We start from the raw sequence: 18,582 nt of genomic DNA, 5'->3' as shown, positions 1-18,582 counted from the left end.
ATACTTTTACATAATAGAATAGCTGAGCTTCTCAACCATTGCATTAAATTTCTTTAATTTTAGTTCTGTTTTGAACTACAGAGTGCAAAATTCGTACTTCATATTTAATACTTTCTTCTTTTTAATTTAGTAATTTTTTTTCTTTGATCAGAAATCACTGATGCTTTCAACTTGGAAAAAGATAGGATGTATTTCACCTAACCTTAGACAGCCACAGACTGAGCTAATCATTTTAAGGCATTCTTCTATTTTTTTTTTTTTTTTTTTTTCTGTTTTGAAAGTATATTTTACGAGGCAAGGGACTGTACACTTAAATGGTGTATTTCTCTCTACTGACTTTAAAAGCATCTAAGGATATTATAACTCTTCAGTAGACATCCAGACAACAGTTAATACCTGTTTTGTCAGCAGAATCCTATTCAGTGAGTGTACGTGGAGTTGTAGATGCAGTAGGATTATGTGTTTGTTCAGTGAGTGATGGGATACTGAAGAACTCATTATTTTAGTGGGGTGACAGGGTCTTTTTTAAGAAAGCATATAGAATAAGGCTTTTATAATTCATATATGTGGCTGAAAGTCCTGTTTCTGTACAGTTAATTGTGTTTTCAGTTTTCACCATTGTTATAGTCTCCACTTCAGCTTTGAGTGCAAACAGAGAAAAGTAAGCAAAGTAGCACAGTGTAAATTGACTAGATTATCCTGTGAAAAAAAGAGTTCAGAATTGGGACTTGTTTGTCAGCTTTTTTATAAATACCAGGTTAAAATAAAAGCTGTTGAGCTGGCACAATAGTAATGTACTGCAGTGCAGTACAATGTGATGCGTATTTGATTTAATTTTTTTTTCTTTTAGCGTGTTATAATTCAGCGAATTTTGCCTTGCTTGACTTCTGAATTTGTGAATCCTGATATGGTACCCTTTGTCTTGCCTAATGTTCTCCTCATTGCTGAGGAATGCACCAAAGAAGAATATGTCAGGCTCATTCTGCCTGATCTTGGTCCTGTTTTTAAGCAGCAAGAACCCATCCAGGTATGTTATTATTGTTCCTTTTTGTTTGTTTGTTTGTTTGTTTGTTTGTTTGTTTGTTTGTTTTTGGTTTTTTGTTTGTTTGTTTTGTTGGTTTTATTTCCCCTGAAAAATGACTAATTGTTCTATTTCCCTTTTCTAGCCTTACACAGATTGCCCAAGGTGCTCTGTAGTTGTCCAGGCAGTCAGTCTTGTTTTGTAGATATTTTTTACAGGACATTCACAAAGCCTCTACCACTGCTTTTTTAGGCAGGTTTTCTAAGGGTATATTTACATTTATACATGAGATTAGATTGTCAAAAAAGGAAACATTTAATTTGCCACTTGGTTCTTATTTTTGGTTGGTTGCAGAAGGTATATTTGTAAGCATTTTATCACTTACCTAGCCAGTCCGAGCAGGGTTGTAGAGTATAATATTTGCACGTATTCTACCAGCAGCTGAAACTGTGTTTGATTGATTGATTGATTTTCCTTGTATCCAAATTGCTGACACTGGGATCATGGGGTAGAAAAGTTGTAACTTAGACACTCTCAAAAGTGCTGTTTATTGATGGTAATAAAATAGTATTTATTTGTCAGCTGCGCACAAATTTATGAAACTTGTTTCATTTTGTGACAAATGTGTTGTGTAAGTAAAATACACTTTTTTTTGTTCTTGTTTACATGCATATATGTAGTAAGACATTATCATTACTGTAAAGGAGCAAAACATTTGCATCCTTTTGTTGATACCATGTGCGTGATGATTCCTGAGAGGTGTGCCACTAAGTTAGGCATTGTGCCTCCACAGATAAGACAGCCACACATTCCTTTTAGCTTAGCTTGTTTTACTTCTGGATGGTATTGTATTATTTCTCTGCAGAGTGTTTAAGGGGCAAGACAGACACAGGAATGAACAAGTAGACCTTTTATTTCTGGATTTCAGAAAACCAAATTAGAGAACTCTCATACTGGTGAGGGAAGAACAGTATGATTGTGCAGTTGAGAACAGAAATTAGAACTACTTAATACTGTTTTACTTTTGGTACACTGAAGCTTTACTTTAGCTTTGTTGTTGTCTTGAAAAAATCAAAAGTCTAACCAATCGAAAGCCCATGAACACCTTGTTTCTGCTGTTTCATCCTGAAAGGTAACGTTGAGTTTTCCTACCTCAAACATCAGATTTGTGAAACAAGCCTCACTGCATAAAGTTTGTCTCCAAGTTGTATCTGGAACATAATGGGCACAAAAGCTGTTTAATCTCTTGAGAAATGAGGGAGCAAACTACAGACTTGAAGTCAGCTCATGAGGAGTGAGCTTTGTGAAGTTTTTCTGTAGCTTTCTAGATACTACTATCTGTTAAATTATTAAATTGATTATTTTTAATACACACCAAGTACTAGGTGGCTTGTTCCACTATTATTTCTTTGGGTTTTTTAGTATGGCAAAGTTAAGTAATTTGGGACAGGTGTTCAAAGTTAATATACCAGGAATTCAGAAAAAAAATAAAACAGTTCAGAGTGCCAGGGGACAGAATTCGAGATCTTACTGTGCAAGGTAAAAATGTCCACTTCTGTGTGTTTGTAATTTACGGAGAGGGATGGGTGGGGAAGGTGTCAGTGTTCCTTCCAAACGCTGTCTTAAGATGCTAATTTTCCCAAATGGGGGGATATTGCGTCAGAATCCGTGTTCACGGAATGAGTGGGTGAGTTTGTGTGTGTATACATACAGTTTAGATAATTATAAATATACAGTAAGAAAACACACATTAATTATAAATTTAAAATAGTTTATTTTTACTCTTTATAAAGGAAAGCAAATGAAAGAGAGAAACTTGTAGTATGATCTTGGTACACTTGTATTTGCTGTGTGCTGATGCTTCTGTTTATTTAAAACACAAGCACTGTTTGCTACCTATTTTTAGACTTAAAAATTGAAATCTTTTCCTCCTGTGAAATACTTGGCTTTATATTATTAGTGTGATGCCATTTGCCACAATTTATCTGTCTAGTTAATCTGTTTTCTAAAAGGAGTCTAGATACTAACGGATAGTCAGTGTCACCTGCAGTAATTTGTCTCACCTGGCTTGAGATGAGTTGCCTTTTAGGTTAATGTGATGTGATTGTTTTGTTTGTTTGATTTTTCATTTTCTGATAGAAAATTTCCATGCGAAATAGATTAAAGGTATTTTGTGTCTGTACAGTAGCTGTAATATGCTTTTCATTGTGTCCCTATTTTGATTCTAGGTACGGATGGAATGAGGCTTTTATATGTGGAGTTGTGATCAAATACTTTGAGGACAGCATTTGAACCATAGTTTTATGCCATTTTTGCTTTTTCAATAGTGATGTGTGTATAGATTTTCTGTGGGTTGATCTTAATAAAAGATGTCATAAATAGAAACAAGAACTTCTTTACCCCTTATGATTTCTTGTTTAAGAAAGATTAGTCTAGAACATGCATATTTTGCTTGATTTGTATTTGTTGGTTTTAAAATGGAATAATATGTGAAAGTATCTTTTGTCTTCCATGCCTTCAGGCAAGCAACATGGTAAGTCATCACATTTACTGAATTATAAGAAAATTTCTGAAGTTTTATGAAATGATAGAACACACTTTAAAATTTAAGTATATGTTTCTGAAGTTAAAACTTTTGACTTCTGCATTGTCCTTGTTTTAATAGATCTTGTTGATATTTCTGCAAAAAATGGACTTGCTTCTCACCAAAACGCCACCAGATGAAATAAAGAACAGTGTTCTACCAATGGTCTATAGAGCCTTGGAAGCACCTTCAATTCAGATCCAGGTATATATTAATTGCAGACTTTATTTAAAACTATTTTTTTTCCCTTTTCTTTAAGCTGATGTGCCAACTTTTTTGTATACCTTTGTGTTTGTTTACGTGGAGGGAAAAAAAAAAACAACACAATAACAAAAACCTCTGTAGTATTCCTGTATGTTGAAAGAGATTGTTTTATTAAAGAAAATTTGTTTTACTAAAAAAAAAAACCAGCTTGACTTTCCTTATTTTCCAGAAAGTAACCACTTGATTGTTGTTCTAATGTTGTTACCCTAAATTCTTACTAACCACCACAGCAAAAATTGGGATGTGGATTTGAACTACATTGCCTGTGCAGCAGAAACTGTGCAGGCATGCCTGTTTTTACTAGTCAGTGAGGTGTGGATTATTCTGAGGTCCTAGTGGTAAGAACGTGTGTGCTGACAGTTACTTTGGCAGACCTCATTTGATGTAAAATCATGTTAATGTACCTTATGGTGGCATTTTTATGTATCCATATTTTATTTTTCCTCTGTATGCCTTCTCTACCTTTCTAAGGTTCTTCAATTTTTTAAACCATTCTTCTGGAATTAACTTCCAGTTACCCAAAGTTACCCATTCAGGAGGAGGAGGGGGAGATAAACAAAATATTTCTTAAATAGGGATTTGGATAATCACATTTGACTTTCAGTTTTGTAAAGCCTTTACAATATTATCAAGAAAGGCTTTTGTTTCTAAATACTTGGTGTGAGGTTTTTTTTCTGCACCAGTAGTGTGGTTACTCATGCATTTGCTTGCGAAATACACTTAATATTGCTGCCTCTTAGTTTTTGAGATTGTGATTAATTTGGGCAGTTTTTTTCCCTTGTTGCCTAAGTATGTTTACACTTGGTATGCTTTTGATTGTGTCCTTTTAGTGTTGTTGATAATATTCAGATTTGCTTGATTTATGTAGGAAAATGTTAGTTTAATATAATAGAAGTATTTTTAGTATAAAGTTGTTTTGTGAAAATGCAAGATATTCTTGCTGTCAAAATATTTTATTAATTTTATAATAAACATACATGTTTCCTTTTAAACTTATGAGGAATTTTTTTTTATAGGAGCTTTGCCTAAACATAATTCCCACATTTGCCAATTTAATAGATTATCCATCAATGAAAAATTCATTAATTCCAAGAATTAAAAATGCATGTTTGCAAACTTCTTCTCTTGCTGTAAGTATTCTAATAATTTTATCTCCCAATCCTCAGAAAATGTTGTTACCTGTAATTACTTTGTCTTTTCTGCTGTTGTGCCTTTAAGCAAGCTGATTCATTTTGGGCTGCTTTTTTCACTTTTTACAAATACAAAAGCATCATTTACTTTTTTACACTAACAATTGTTAAAGTTGTCAACAACTTATTGTGTTAATAATACTGTAAAAATTGAGGTGTGTTCCACAGTAATACATGTTAACAGTGCTTGTCCTGCAGAAAAGCCAAAGTTTTGAGCTGTGTAACTATATGTATTTTCCTTTCATGACACAAAAAGGGTGGTTTAACTTGTCTTGAATTTTCAGATATATAGGTTGTAGTTTCAGTAGAACCTGCTTTCTTCTACATATGAAGTTTGTAAAGTTTGGGTTTGTTTTTCGGCAAAAATAGTGAAGAGTTTGTTTAATTCTTATCATATTTCACAGGTTCGGGTAAACTCACTAGTGTGCTTAGGCAAGATTTTGGAGTACTTGGATAAATGGTTTGTACTTGATGATATTTTACCTTTTCTACAACAAATTCCATCCAAAGAACCTGCAGTGCTAATGGGAATTTTAGGTAATTAATACTTCCAGCTTTCTCCTCTTTTGTGCTTCAGTGTTGTATTTCTGAAAGCCTTCTGTATTATAATTTTTTTTTATGTTTAGAAAGTGTATTGTGAAAAGGACTATTAAAACCTCCTGTTTCTGGTTCTTAAGTATGCCACTCTTCTTCAGCTAGTTCCGAACACTAGTAGATATGTCTTCAAGGCCCAATGCAGTTCTGGGTGTTTACTCACTGCAGTTTTTGGGCTATGCCACTTTCATGGACTGTATGGTCCGTGCAGCCAGAGAGGCTGTTTTCCTTGGAAGAGTGTATGATCTGTCTTCTTTCAGATGCTGCTGAGCTTTTAAGATGTTATTTTTGTCTTTTCTTACCACTTGCGCACGTCAGGCACTATAAATAATTGTCTACAAATCTACTGCTCTGCACTACAGTTTTGTTAGACTCATTTTGTTGGACATGTAAGCAGTCATGGCTGCTTTTTGCACTGAAATGAAGCATAGTCTGGATGAGGTTTCTCAGAATGGCTAACAAAACCTAGCAGCTTGAAAGGGGAGGACTCAGTCCTGTTTGTGCTTTCCTAGTGCCACTCTGGTGCTTGCCTAGCTTGGGAGGTGTGATTTTAACAACTTGAATCGGCTTAGGGAGACCAGATGACCAGAGTCACTGCTAAGAAAGAGGTGTGACTGCATGGCCAAGTTTGGAAGACAGTGGCCATTTTTCTTACTGACAACAAAGTAGTTGTCAGAAGACGATTAGTAACAAGATGAGCTGTACTGGCAGAAGCCCTCATTAAATACTAAAAATATGTGATCTAGCATTATTTGGATTTGCTCAAAATTAGCAAGAGGGCATCTATTAGTACTAATTTAAAGCTGCCTGTTTCCCTTAATCCTTGCAGCTTTGACTTGTATTTGCTGTCTGAGAATGAACAACAATTTATTTTAGTTGTGTTACTCCTGAATTCTAGTTGAATACAGCAGATAAGTGAACCCTAGTTTGGAAACGATGAGCTGAAATCAATTTTACATGCTTGGGCTCTCTTTTATTCCAGAAATGTAATACCTTCCATCTTGTGTGTGATATCTTCTTTGGCCAGCTGACAGCTCTGTTCTAATACTAAGCATAGAAAGTAGGAAAGCTGCTTCTTTTTTTTTATGCTAGTATGTCCATTGTTTGCCATCAGAGATGAACTATTTAAGCAGAGAAATCTTCCTTTAAGAAACACTCGAGAACTTGTAGGGTTAACCTTGTATTCTTCATGCTTGCCAGTATTCTTTTTATCAGTGATTTCTGATCTTACATGTAACATGGACACCAGAATTTAGGTAAGATTCTTTATAAAATGTAATCAGAAGGCAGTGTGATAGTTAATTCTAGACACTTCAATATACCAGGAGAGAACACATCCTTAGTTAATGCAGTTTAATTTCTGAGTGGCAATTTGTCAGTTTGTGGTAACTCAGTTGCTTGTGGTATGTTAGAGATACATATTTTCAAATAATTGACCAGCACAATATATTACCTAATAGCAAGTTTCATAGCTGCAGAGTATTCCTTTGGACCTCCTGTTGTTCTGGACTTCAGCAGAGCCAAGAGATAGATGATACCTTTGTGTTGTGGATGAGTCCTTAGCTTTTATGATTCTGTTCCTCATGTTTGTCCCTGGCTTGCACACAGAACCAGTGTATGTTCAGATGATGAATACCTATAGAGAGTGCTACTTTGTTCATGTTGTTTACTAAATTTAACAGTTTTTGCTATTTCGATATTGTATGTCAGGTATTTACAAATGTACATTTACTCATAAGAAGTTGGGAATTACCAAAGAACAGCTTGCAGGAAAAGTATTGCCCCATCTGATTCCTCTTAGTATTGAGAACAATCTGAATCTCAATCAGGTAGGAATATGGCTATGTTCTATGCATTTACTTGATAAATTGGCAGAGAATAGATTTAAACTGTTGCCAGAGAAAAATTCATGCATTACTGTGTGCCTGTGTCTGTTGTAAAAGCAAAAAACCAAAAAAATGTGCCAGTATTACTTTATTGACATGTTTAAAGCTTGTTATTTTTCAGTAGTTTTAACTGATCTAGTATAAAATTTCAAAATTAATACTGTCCCCTTCCAAATATCCTGCAAAAGCAGTTAGCTCCTAACATAATTAAAAGCTAAAGTACAAACTTAATGTTTCTTCCCTTGCTCTTGTTTGTAAACGTTGCACATAATGTAGAAATGCAATCATAGGATTTTTTTTGAAAATTAATCTGGTAATATTTATCTGGGTTTTTTTTTAGTGATATATTCTTTTCACTGTTCCAGTATACACTCTACTTATAGCTGGGTATCTAATGGAAGATAGTGAAGATGGATTATAAATGATTTTAAATCTGCAGTTTATCTGTTACTGTGTAATATTATATTTTACAAGATATTACCATTTAAGTTATACATGTCTGAATTCCATTACTACAAAATCCAAATATATTGTATATTTCTTTTACAGTTCAATTCTTTTATTTGTGTTATAAAAGATATGCTTAATAGATTGGAGGCAGAGCATAAAACAAAACTTGAGCAACTTCATGTCATGCAAGAGCAACAGAAGTAAGTGTTTATTTATATGCGTATTAGAAAAGGAACAAGTGAGCAGAGATAAATTTCAGTCAGTTTTTTAGCAAATGCGAAAAAACTTTAACCATAGTAATAAAAAAAATTAAGTAATTCTTAGTTCAGTAGTTGAGAATTACCTCAGATAAGCACGGTTGTCAGCAAAGATCTATTAATTCTATGCTCATAAGAAGATTGTGATGTCAGTGGTTTTATAAAATCCTTTATTTCTAAACAGTTCAGTCACAGTTAATTAAAAATTATTGACTCAAAATAATAAATTCATTAAATGTAAAAGTTCATACTGAGCTCCACTAGTACAGTTCATATCTTGCTTCTGTTTGCTAAGTTGGTTTCCTGTAGTTGTTGAGAAAATTAACCATATCGGTGAAGCATAACCACTGCAGCCTCTTAGAAGGCTTTTAATAGATTTTAAGGTATTTAGAAGTATTTTATGAAGTCTGATACAAGGTGAGATTTCTGAGTCAAATTAACAAGGCCTACCCAAAGTCCTGTCATCTCATTCAAAATGAGGAACTAAGACCACGTGAAACGATCATTGGGAAAACTTTACAATTTAGAACATTAACGTTTTCCAGTCTTCTACAGGCTTTCTGTAAAAATGGCAGTGTTCTCATAATGCAATATTTTGGTATTATGTAAATGCAGAAGAATCTGTGTCGGTGAATTAGTGTTGTGGATGTGACTGTGAAGTTATCTTTTTGTAATATGTATACTCTATACTGTATAGATCTTTGGATATAGCTAACCAAATGAATGTGACTGAAGAGGCAAGATCTAGTAGTACAAGTAATCAGGTAAGTGACAATGTTTTATTGTGTTACTTACATATAGAAATCTGAAATTTAAAATGACATAGTATTTATGGTACCTTAGATTGCAACATTTCAAATAACTAAGTTTTGTTTCTTTCAACTTAAACAGATTGACAAAGTGTTTAATACTAGTGGAACGGACCTTCTAACTAGTGGATCTGATATTAAAGAGAGTGAGATGTCATCAAAACAGAAAAAGGTGTGTTTTACTTTGCAATCCTGTTACATCTGGCTAATACAAAGCTGATACGGTTCCATAAAAAAGAGCATGTGCAAATATTTATCATATTTAAAGCTTTAAAAGAAAAACTAACTGCTTTTGTATAGCACAGCACCATACATAGTTACATGTGAAGGTCCACTGAAAAATGTTCAAATCATATTCTTAAATTTCTTTGAAAGACTTTCCTTGTAGCTTTGTACAAAGTAGGCAGCAATTAGGATTATAAATTCTTGGTCATTTTCTTTGTTCTTAACCATAGATTTCAATGAAACTGAACTTCAGCAGTGGATTTAGATAAGAAAATCAAAATAGGCAACTTTATGATAAAATTTCAGAGATAAAGATAAAATGTAGAATTTCATGTAGTAGCAGAGACTAACATTTACTGCACAAAGCAAAGCTAAATGAAAATGAAGAGTGAATTTGGGGATAAATACAAAAAGCAAAGAAAAGGCATGACATGGTATAGAATATTAAAAATAAGCATAAATTGTTGTAAAATTATTTTCATGCTATTAATTATGTAAACAGCTCCCTCGAATCTATGCATTTTATGATTTTCGTTTCTTGTTCTCTGAACCCACTCACTAATTTTAGACTAAGAGGGAATGATTTGAAGATTTTATCTTTCATCATTAATAAAAGTAGAGTTAAAATCCTGAAAAGCCTCTTAAACAATCTTAAAATAAATTTAGTTTTCCAGCTCCATGGTCAGTTACAGTTCTATACCAAGTGCCAACTGGTAACTGTATAAAACCCAAAAAACTAAAAAACTGCAAAGAACACTTTTTCTTATGCTCAACATTAAGAAGACAAAGGTAAAATGATGCTACTTTGAATATTGTATTTATTTACTTCAAGTACTTTTTAGCAATATTGTAAATATTATAATAGATTTTTTGCTTATCCTCTTGCTCTTCTGTATAAATCATGGGTGTTGATGTACCACATATTATTGAAATGGCAGTGCTATTTATGAAATAAAAATATTGGTGTAAGAATAACCATTCTATGCAACTTATTGTCAGTACCTTCCCTTTTAAAGGCATCACTTACACTTGAAGAGAAGCAAAAGTTAGCTAAAGAACAAGAACAGGCACAGAAACTGAAAAGCCAGCAACCTCTTAAGCCACAAGCAACTGCAGTAACACCTCCAGTGAAGCAGGTGAGAAAGAACAAACTGCTGCAGTGTTTCCATTGGAGCGGTGATGCTTTTTCCTTTCAAGTGCTGTATGCATTTAGCATTTTTTTTCTCTTGTGAGTCACCTTTTTTTCACTGGTAGTGCAATGGCACAGTGGAAAAAAACTAAAATAAATTTCAATCTGCCTTCCATTTGCACCGTTAGCAATATTTCCAACTTCATAAATTGCAGGGATTTCCAGAGGAATAAGTATTATTAGAAGGACACTATGAAAAAAATAACATATTGAAAAAGTTCTTGCTCTGAAGAGTTTAAGTAAATATACAAAGGGCTTGGGGATAGGAATGGGGCATGTAAGAAGATGTCACAGTAGTACTTTGTGTATTGTCTTAGTTGTCAAAGCTGCATAACAATTAGTTCTAAGTAGCAAAGAATGAAAATACCTTAATTGCTGTTACATATAATTACATTTCACACCCATTTTCATACAGTAAATTCTCATTTCTAAAAAATGAATACCACTTTGGCAGGAGCAATGATAAAGACTGTTGCTGGAGTGTTTGCACAGGAAAAGCCTTTAACAGCATTTTATGTATTTTGCAGACAAAAGACTTGACAGATACCTTGATAGAAAATATGTCATCTTTGACTAGCTATTCTAAGGTTGCACCTTCAAACAACTTCTCTTCTGTCCCTTCTATGGGTGTTGGAATGGGATTTTCATCTACTATTGACAACACAACGAGAAATATGACAAACGGACTAAGTACTAATATGGGTTTTCAGACTGCTGGATTCAGTATGGGAGCTGGTCCCACCACTCAGAATTTCTTCAGTGGTCCAAGTGCAACAGGAACAATGAAGATGAACATTGTACCGGCTGCCAATATGCCAAATTACAGTCCTGTGAATTCTGCATCTGCAATCTCTGCATTGACACAACAAAGCAGAACCCCAGATATGTCTGCTTTAGATAATCTTTTTGGTCCTCAAAAACCCAAAGTTAGTATGAAACAGTTGGCACAACAGAAATCAAGCCAGTGGGTTAATCAGTTTGTACCCCCACAAGGTTCCCCAAGTGCAAGCAGTTCAGTCTTGGGACCTCAGATGAACATGATAGGACAGCCTGGCTTTGGTATACAGGGTAATCCTTTCTTTGCTCCTCAGAACTTTGCACAACCAGCAAACACAACAGCAAACAGCAGCTCAGCTAGTAATGACCTGAAAGATCTTTTTGGGTAGAATTTTTTCTTCTTTCAAAGACTGATGAAATTTGGATAATGGGTAAGCTGATTAACATCTTCTTTTGAATAGTAAAAGCGTGACTTGGGGAAACTTTCAACCCAGTAAAGTAAGGACTTTTGCACTGGAATGCAAAGGCTTGATTTTTCATTCAGCTGGTACTGCAGTGAAATTGCCTAAGTGCAAAGTCATTTTACGTGCTAAAGATTGCCTGTCTTCTTACCAAACATCAGAGTGAGGAAGGTAAAATTCACCTGAAGAAGAAGCAGCTAAGTATTTCAAAATTATTCTGAAGTGTACTCAATCAACTCCTATGAAATTTCCAGCAAAATTTTGTTTCTTAAATTCAACAAAAATGCATAGGGGATAATAATGCGAGTGAACCCAGTCCTGCAGCCTTGTCCTTTCAGTGTCTGCTAAATTCTTACTGACGATTTGTATTGCCTAAATTGGGCACAGTCTGGCCTTTTGCCATAGGCTATGGCAAAAGTAAACTCTTTTTTTTACAGAAAGTAAACTCTTATGCTGCCTCAAAAGATTTTGTTAGCCATGTTACATAGAAAGTTCTCTAATAAGTAACTGTGTAAGAGGCTAAGAGAAGATACTTTGTATTTCTTCTCTTATAATTACGATTAATGTGGTAGTAAATTACAACAACATTAAGGAGGCATAAGAAGTTACTTTAAAATTTTGTGCAAATTTGGAACAGAGTAAGAATGCTCCTCCAGTGGTCATGCTGGTTTACAACCTGCTTCATAATGCCAGATTCTTGTTACCAGCCCAACAGTAAATGCAACATACCACTTAAGCAGGACTTTAAAATACATGTGACTTGATCACATTTTTCTTTTCATATATTTCAGTGTTTTGGCTAATTTCATAATGCTTCTAACTGGTGTGAAGAGAGGAATATGAGTAGTTTTGGAGCCTCCTATGAAGAATGTTTTCTGTGAAATTCAGATGTTGACTACTCCAGTTGTGTAACTAAGCAGTTCTGTGTAACTAAGCACACACTGTTTAGTTACACAGAAATATCTTTAATTAGTTCATAGGTTTTGGCTTCATTGAGAAGATGGGAAAGGATTGCCTTGCGCAAGTTGCACATGGTTATGTGAAAAAAAACAGACTGCCATAAATTGCCTTGACTAGAATAAATTATTTCATTTTAATTTTGTTTTAAGTCACGTCCTTATGGAGGATAGATGAATATGAAGTGAATTTCAAAATATGGATTTGTAAGCCCTAGCATATATGGTAAATGCACAGGTATTTCAGATCCTTTTTATTGTATTACTTTAAATTTAATAAAGGTCTCCAGAAAAACCAAACAGTAGTTTCTTCTACTTCCCAGGAGGTGTATGTTCAGCTTGCCCATGATAGAATCTGCTCTGTCTGATACTACTGTTGGGTTTTAACTTTTTCTTTCCTAGGAGTTTCGGGAGTTTTCTTACATAATATTTTGAAGACTACAGCTGGCTATTTGGAGAAGGAAAGAACTAGTTACCTTTTTTTATGGGAAGCCTACATGCTTTATTTTTCAAAGCCTTTCACTGAAGAAATTGTTCTTTCATTTGCTGCTTAAGAAACCAAAGGGCCTTATGCTGTAAATGTGACTTGTATTTTTGTTATATTTCCACCGTTCTAAGCCGTACAAGCATTAAGCATACTTCTTAAAGAATTGTTTATGTATTAATAGCTGCTGCCTTAGTCCTATTATTTTAAAACACCTGGGACCAGTGAAATTGTGGTTTAGAATACAATACCTAACACGTTGTGATACTTATGTGCTGTTAGTATTCCTGGTGAACATTGTAGGTTATGTTAAAGTATCTGTGTAAACTTAAGACAATACTAGAACTGTTAAACTGTTTAAGTTCATTTATGGTTGCTAATACTCTATACCCTTAATCACACTAATGTCTTTTATGTCAGCTTTTGAAAGTTACATTTTCTTAGGGTAACTTAAGGCAAACCTTTTGAAGAATTACTTGAATCTATGTTCCTCTAAATTATTTGGAAAATAAGTTTATATTAAAAATAACATCTCTTAGGCCTCTTCAGTGTATTAAATTAATTCATGGTGAAGGCAGTCTTAAATGTCAGTGTCCTCATCTGGAGTTTCAGTCCCTGATCCCCCTGAACTGGGTGCTTTTCAGAACTGGATTTTAATTTATCCTATTGGAGGGAAAATGAGCTGAAAAAAAAATTGATCAACATTTATATGCTAGACCTCCTGAGCTGTGGGGTTTGGGGTACGTGCTTTTGACATAGGCTGCGAATGTGATCTATTTGTACAAGCAAAGTCAAAAAAAATCCTGCAAGTTCAAATTAAGAAAGGCTCTTCTATGCAGTGGTAATGTGATGGAGCAAGATCTTTATCTTGCTTAAGTAATATGATTTTTTTTTCCTACTTGTATCTGAGAATGTAATTTTGATTTGTCATTTGCTGCAATTTTCAGCAGAGTAGATTAACTACTAAGAAAATTGAAAAGGGTGCTTATGAAAGTTATAACAAAAAGTTATAACAAAACAAAAAGTTATTTGAAAAGAAGAAAAATAAGTTAAAATGAGAGGGTAAAATTCCTCTTCCTTGTAAGTGCTTTCTCTAATTATTTCTCTAATTATTTTGTTTCACTGTGGGAATTAGAGCAAAGTCTGAGCTGAACTGTCCATCCCACTGGTTTACTTGGCATTCATTTGCGAAAGAGAGGTTGAAGAGAAGGGAGTAAGTTCCTATTCTTTAAATGATTTATCTATATTATGCTTACTACAAAAGGAGAAGAGAAGTGGAAATACATGCAAATCTTACTTATAAACATTAGGTGTGCTTTGGATGCTCTGGTATGTGCTTAGTGAATGTGACTGCACCAACACAGAAGTGTTTTCACATGTTATAAATGTTGGTTTCATTTGGTTTTACGTATCTGAGACATTCTCTGAAAACTCAATCTTGGAAAACAAACTAATCCTGCAAGATGAGAGGAATGTGTTAAAGAGTATTGAAAAAATTTCTCTGCTGGGGCTGATGGAGAGGAGCCTTGAAACGACTGATTTACAGGTCAGTTCAGAAGCCCTTAGGCCTGTCTCTCAAGAGGAAAGAAACGGGGAGTGGAATGGCACAAGTGCCAGTGCAAGGATTGAGGGGGGAGGAGGTTTTATGTTCCTTTTCAGCACACACATGTTGTGAATAAGGCACAGAACAGCCTGTGGAACCTGCTTAAGTGGGACAACAGCAGTACCTTTGAAAGGTGAAGGAGCTGCCAGTTATTTGAGAGACAGGGAGAGAAAGTTTACTGGGAACATGGGTAGAACACCCTATGATTTTTAATGAAGATACTACATCTTCCTCTCTCAATGGTGATGTGAAGTAGAAATATGGGGAAGCTGTGGCCTTACAGGTTTGCACAGATGCTGAGTACCCAAGTAAAAGGCTGAATTTTTTGGATGTATAGTGCACAGTAGTTCAAGCCTTATTATTTAAAACTTTCCTTTTCTGTTATGTTTTGTCTTTTTAGCAACACATCGTTTCACATTTATGTGAAGCTTTAACGAATTCCGTAATGGCCTGTTAAAGTAAGAAAAATGTGTGTTAACTTTTGTATTATAACCCCTGTTATAATGTAGGCTACATCTGTAGGTAGATAAGTAATTGTGGATACAGATTACAGGATTTTAGTGTTTTGGGTTTTTTTTCAGTTCAATTGCACCAAAGGAGCAAAGATTTGAATCAAATTCCAGAAGGCTTCCATACAGGCTAACAATTAGATGGTACTTTTTTCTTATCTATTATAAATTCACATTTAGTCTGCCTATATCTACATGACTTGATCAGAAAAGGAGAGGTTTTTAAACAAGTTTATGAACACTGGATCTCTCATTGCAGGTGAAATTTTTGGACTTCAGAGTGACTTTTGTGTCTCGATCAGGAGTTTTTTTTATTGTGGGTGGAATATCACTGATTTGTGCCATTTCCACTGGGGGGAGGAGGGGGCAATACAGAAGAAGTATCCTATTGTGTATGTGACCCTGTTTTGTTCTTTGTTCAGAGATATGCTGCATTTTATATACTCATAATGAACTTTTACTCTGAAATAGCTGTGAGGAAACCTTTTCAAGTGAGGTGCTGCTTTGTACCTTACTTTCCATTTGGTTTTGGCAGCCATACAATGAGATAACACAAGGCAGCAAAATCTTGGATTCATACACCAAATCCTCTTGCCTTCCAGGCCTCGCACTTGTATCAAGAGAACAAATAAGCCCCTGAAGGTGTATTATCTATAAGTTCTCTGAAACGGTTCTAAATGCTGTACAGATTTCCAAGATGAAATTGTAAATCAAAATATGTTATAGTGAACTCAGGCCTTGTGCAAAATATTTAATACTTGTTTATTTGTCTAATTGTACAGTCTCTGTACTAGTGGCAGTTTTATGTTTTGATTGTAAAATATTAAAATTCTCATGAAATTTATAAAGTGATGTTACTGTAGTGTCAACTGTGATTCATAAACAGAACTGTCATAGCATGGCATTAGTATATATCCGGTTTATTGGACAGCTCTTCAAAAACAAATTTATTCTTGTATCAACTTTTAGATCAGTTACTTAAAAAAATACATAAAAGGTACAGTGACGGTTTTGAGAAATTCATATCACTTTGTACTCTGAATGAAGTTGCCTATGGAAATAAATGAACTTTTCATACTTTGATGCTGAAAGATATTTTTATTTAAGAGTTCCATAAAATTAACTGATAGTAACTTACATTGAAAACTTTATCCCTGTATATTTTGTATGAAATACATTTTATCCCACATAATTTTGAGTTAATTTGATGTCTGTCCAGACATCTGTAAAATGTGATCACGTATTGCCTCCATGCAAAGAATAAAAGTCCTGGGGAAAAACTCACACACCAGATGTCTCTAAAGTTATCATTTACTTTTTCTGAAGGCACAGTAAGCCCTTGTCAGAATCTGTGGTTCTGAAGCCACATAGTGATCTCAATTTGCTTTTTCACTGCCTATTTACCCAGCAACCAGCCCTTCCTCTAAATGTGATGTTTAAGATACTTTGTCAGGCACAGAGTTTGCTGACACTCTGAAGGAAGCTGGTTCTCAGCTTTATGTATGGTATAAATTGATCAAGTATGAGAAATCTGAGATCTGATCTGCTTGAAGCGTCAGTGTTGGCTGGAGGTGGAATGGGACGAGAGTAAAAGAAGAAAGATGTTAGGTGGAAATTGAAAGGTAGCTTCAGGTGGCTCAAATTCCTTATTCATTTTCATTTGCTGAGGATGACACCCATTCCAACCCCCATCTCTGTCCTTCAAGGGAGTACAGCCTTTCAGTCAGCATCAGTGGAACATAAGAGAGTGAACTTTCAGTAAGGTGGAGACATACTTGATGGCACTGTGCTGAGAAAATGCCTGCTTTAAGTCACTCGGTCCTGAGCGGACTTGAATGTCCTTTACTGTGGTAATGTTCTCTATGCCCCCTCCATTTCTGGACATTGATAGGATCCATAACTGTTAGCTGTTTCTTGAGCAGGAAAGTCTCAAGTGCTGAAATCCAGATGCTTAGGGTTGGTTTGTTGTGACTTAAAATGGACAATTTCATAAACTCTCATGAATTCAGGTAACCTAAGACTTCAAACATAAAAAGCTGGAGATCTTTGCAGTTTGTTGGTCTTTGCCTGGAATATTTTGATACTGGCAAAGTTGCCTCCGCTTCATCACTTAAACATCTCTAGGCTCTCCTTTCGGTATGTCATACACCAAGTTTATCAGTGTTTGCAGAGCTGTGATGCTCTGTCAAGTTTGCAGTTGTGAGAAGTGAGGAAATGTGCTGTTTGCAAGGAGTTACGGGAACATAAATCATTCATTAGATGTTCTCTTCCTGTTGCTGGACAGAAATGCACTTGAAGTAGCTTCAAGTAAGTGCCAATAAGCAAAAATGCAAACAAAGCTATTGTGCCTGTAACTAGAGCAATAAATTTTATCTAGAGAATCTGTACCAACGGCACCATTCTTTTTTAAAAAAAAAAAATTCTAAAAATAATTTTTTATCTTACAATGATTGTAACTTAACAATTCTATCTTACAAAATCGGAGCAGGAAAGTCAGGAAAAATGAAATTACACTAAGATGTCAGTTTCATACTTCTGTTGTTAAACAGGAAATTTACATATAAACTTTCCCCCCAAAAAATCAAGCTATAACCTCTGGATTTACCTGGTTACAGAACTGAAAAAAAAATCTATCTAAAAAATTTTAAATATAGTTTAAAATATTTGGAACACGCTACATATAATTTTGATGCTAGCTTTGCTGGAAGCTTTGATCTGCTGTATAAAACTATCAAGAAAGAGAGTTTTTGGTATGGATTTCTAACTTGTTAGATCATAAGTGCTATTTCTTTAATCTGATTTCAATGTAAAGTGCTAATGTATTTTCATTGTTATCCCATGCATAATTAAATTATTAATTTATTCTTTTTTATTATTTGGCAAACAGGAAACTTTAAAGTAAATTGAGGGGGTGTGTATTTTGATTGTGTATACATGCTTTATGTTTCCTAAAGAGTACATTGCTTGATTCTTACTGATTGACAACCATTACAAGAGAAAAATTTGCAGTGAAATACCACCTTTGCATTATACTCACTGCCACATTTTGCAAGCCAGAACCATACAGATGAAACTCTTTGATTAAATAAGCACCATAAATATCACTTAAGCTAATCAGAACATTAACTGGCTGGTGAGTAGGTGGTGTTTCCTTATTCTTTTCATGACATAGGTAGTACAGAGCCTTGATTTTCTGCACATTGGGTATCTATGTAAGTAGAGGTCTCATCACATGTAATTGCTAGCCTAAGTGAGCTCAATGCCATGCATAGCACTTCTTTCGTCAGAATTTTTCTTAGGACTCTGTTCTGGCTACTTTTCCA

The 18,582-nt window shown here is 34.6% G+C and overlaps 1 protein-coding gene across 1 annotated transcript in view; it reads left to right on the top strand.

The window, feature by feature from the left end:
- The window catches only part of SCYL2 (SCY1-like 2 (S. cerevisiae)), a 28,627-nt gene extending 16,764 nt beyond the window's left edge, over nucleotides 1-11,863 (top strand). The window contains exons 8-17 of the mRNA XM_008946257.1: nucleotides 851-1,027; nucleotides 3,687-3,809; nucleotides 4,886-4,999; nucleotides 5,464-5,596; nucleotides 7,364-7,482; nucleotides 8,089-8,189; nucleotides 8,944-9,010; nucleotides 9,138-9,227; nucleotides 10,297-10,416; nucleotides 10,997-11,863. Coding sequence (XP_008944505.1) covers nucleotides 851-1,027; nucleotides 3,687-3,809; nucleotides 4,886-4,999; nucleotides 5,464-5,596; nucleotides 7,364-7,482; nucleotides 8,089-8,189; nucleotides 8,944-9,010; nucleotides 9,138-9,227; nucleotides 10,297-10,416; nucleotides 10,997-11,635 — 1,683 coding nt within the window. The 3' untranslated portion in view covers nucleotides 11,636-11,863. The remainder of the gene's footprint in view (nucleotides 1-850; nucleotides 1,028-3,686; nucleotides 3,810-4,885; nucleotides 5,000-5,463; nucleotides 5,597-7,363; nucleotides 7,483-8,088; nucleotides 8,190-8,943; nucleotides 9,011-9,137; nucleotides 9,228-10,296; nucleotides 10,417-10,996) is intronic.
- Nucleotides 11,864-18,582: the final 6,719 nt, after the last annotated feature.

The sequence above is a fragment of the Merops nubicus genome, unplaced genomic scaffold, assembly GCF_000691845.1.
Source record: "Merops nubicus isolate BGI_N331 unplaced genomic scaffold, ASM69184v1 scaffold48148, whole genome shotgun sequence".
NCBI lineage: Eukaryota > Metazoa > Chordata > Aves > Coraciiformes > Meropidae > Merops > Merops nubicus.
The sequence above is the reverse complement of the archived record's forward strand: the minus strand, read 5'-3'. Positions and strand labels throughout refer to the sequence as shown.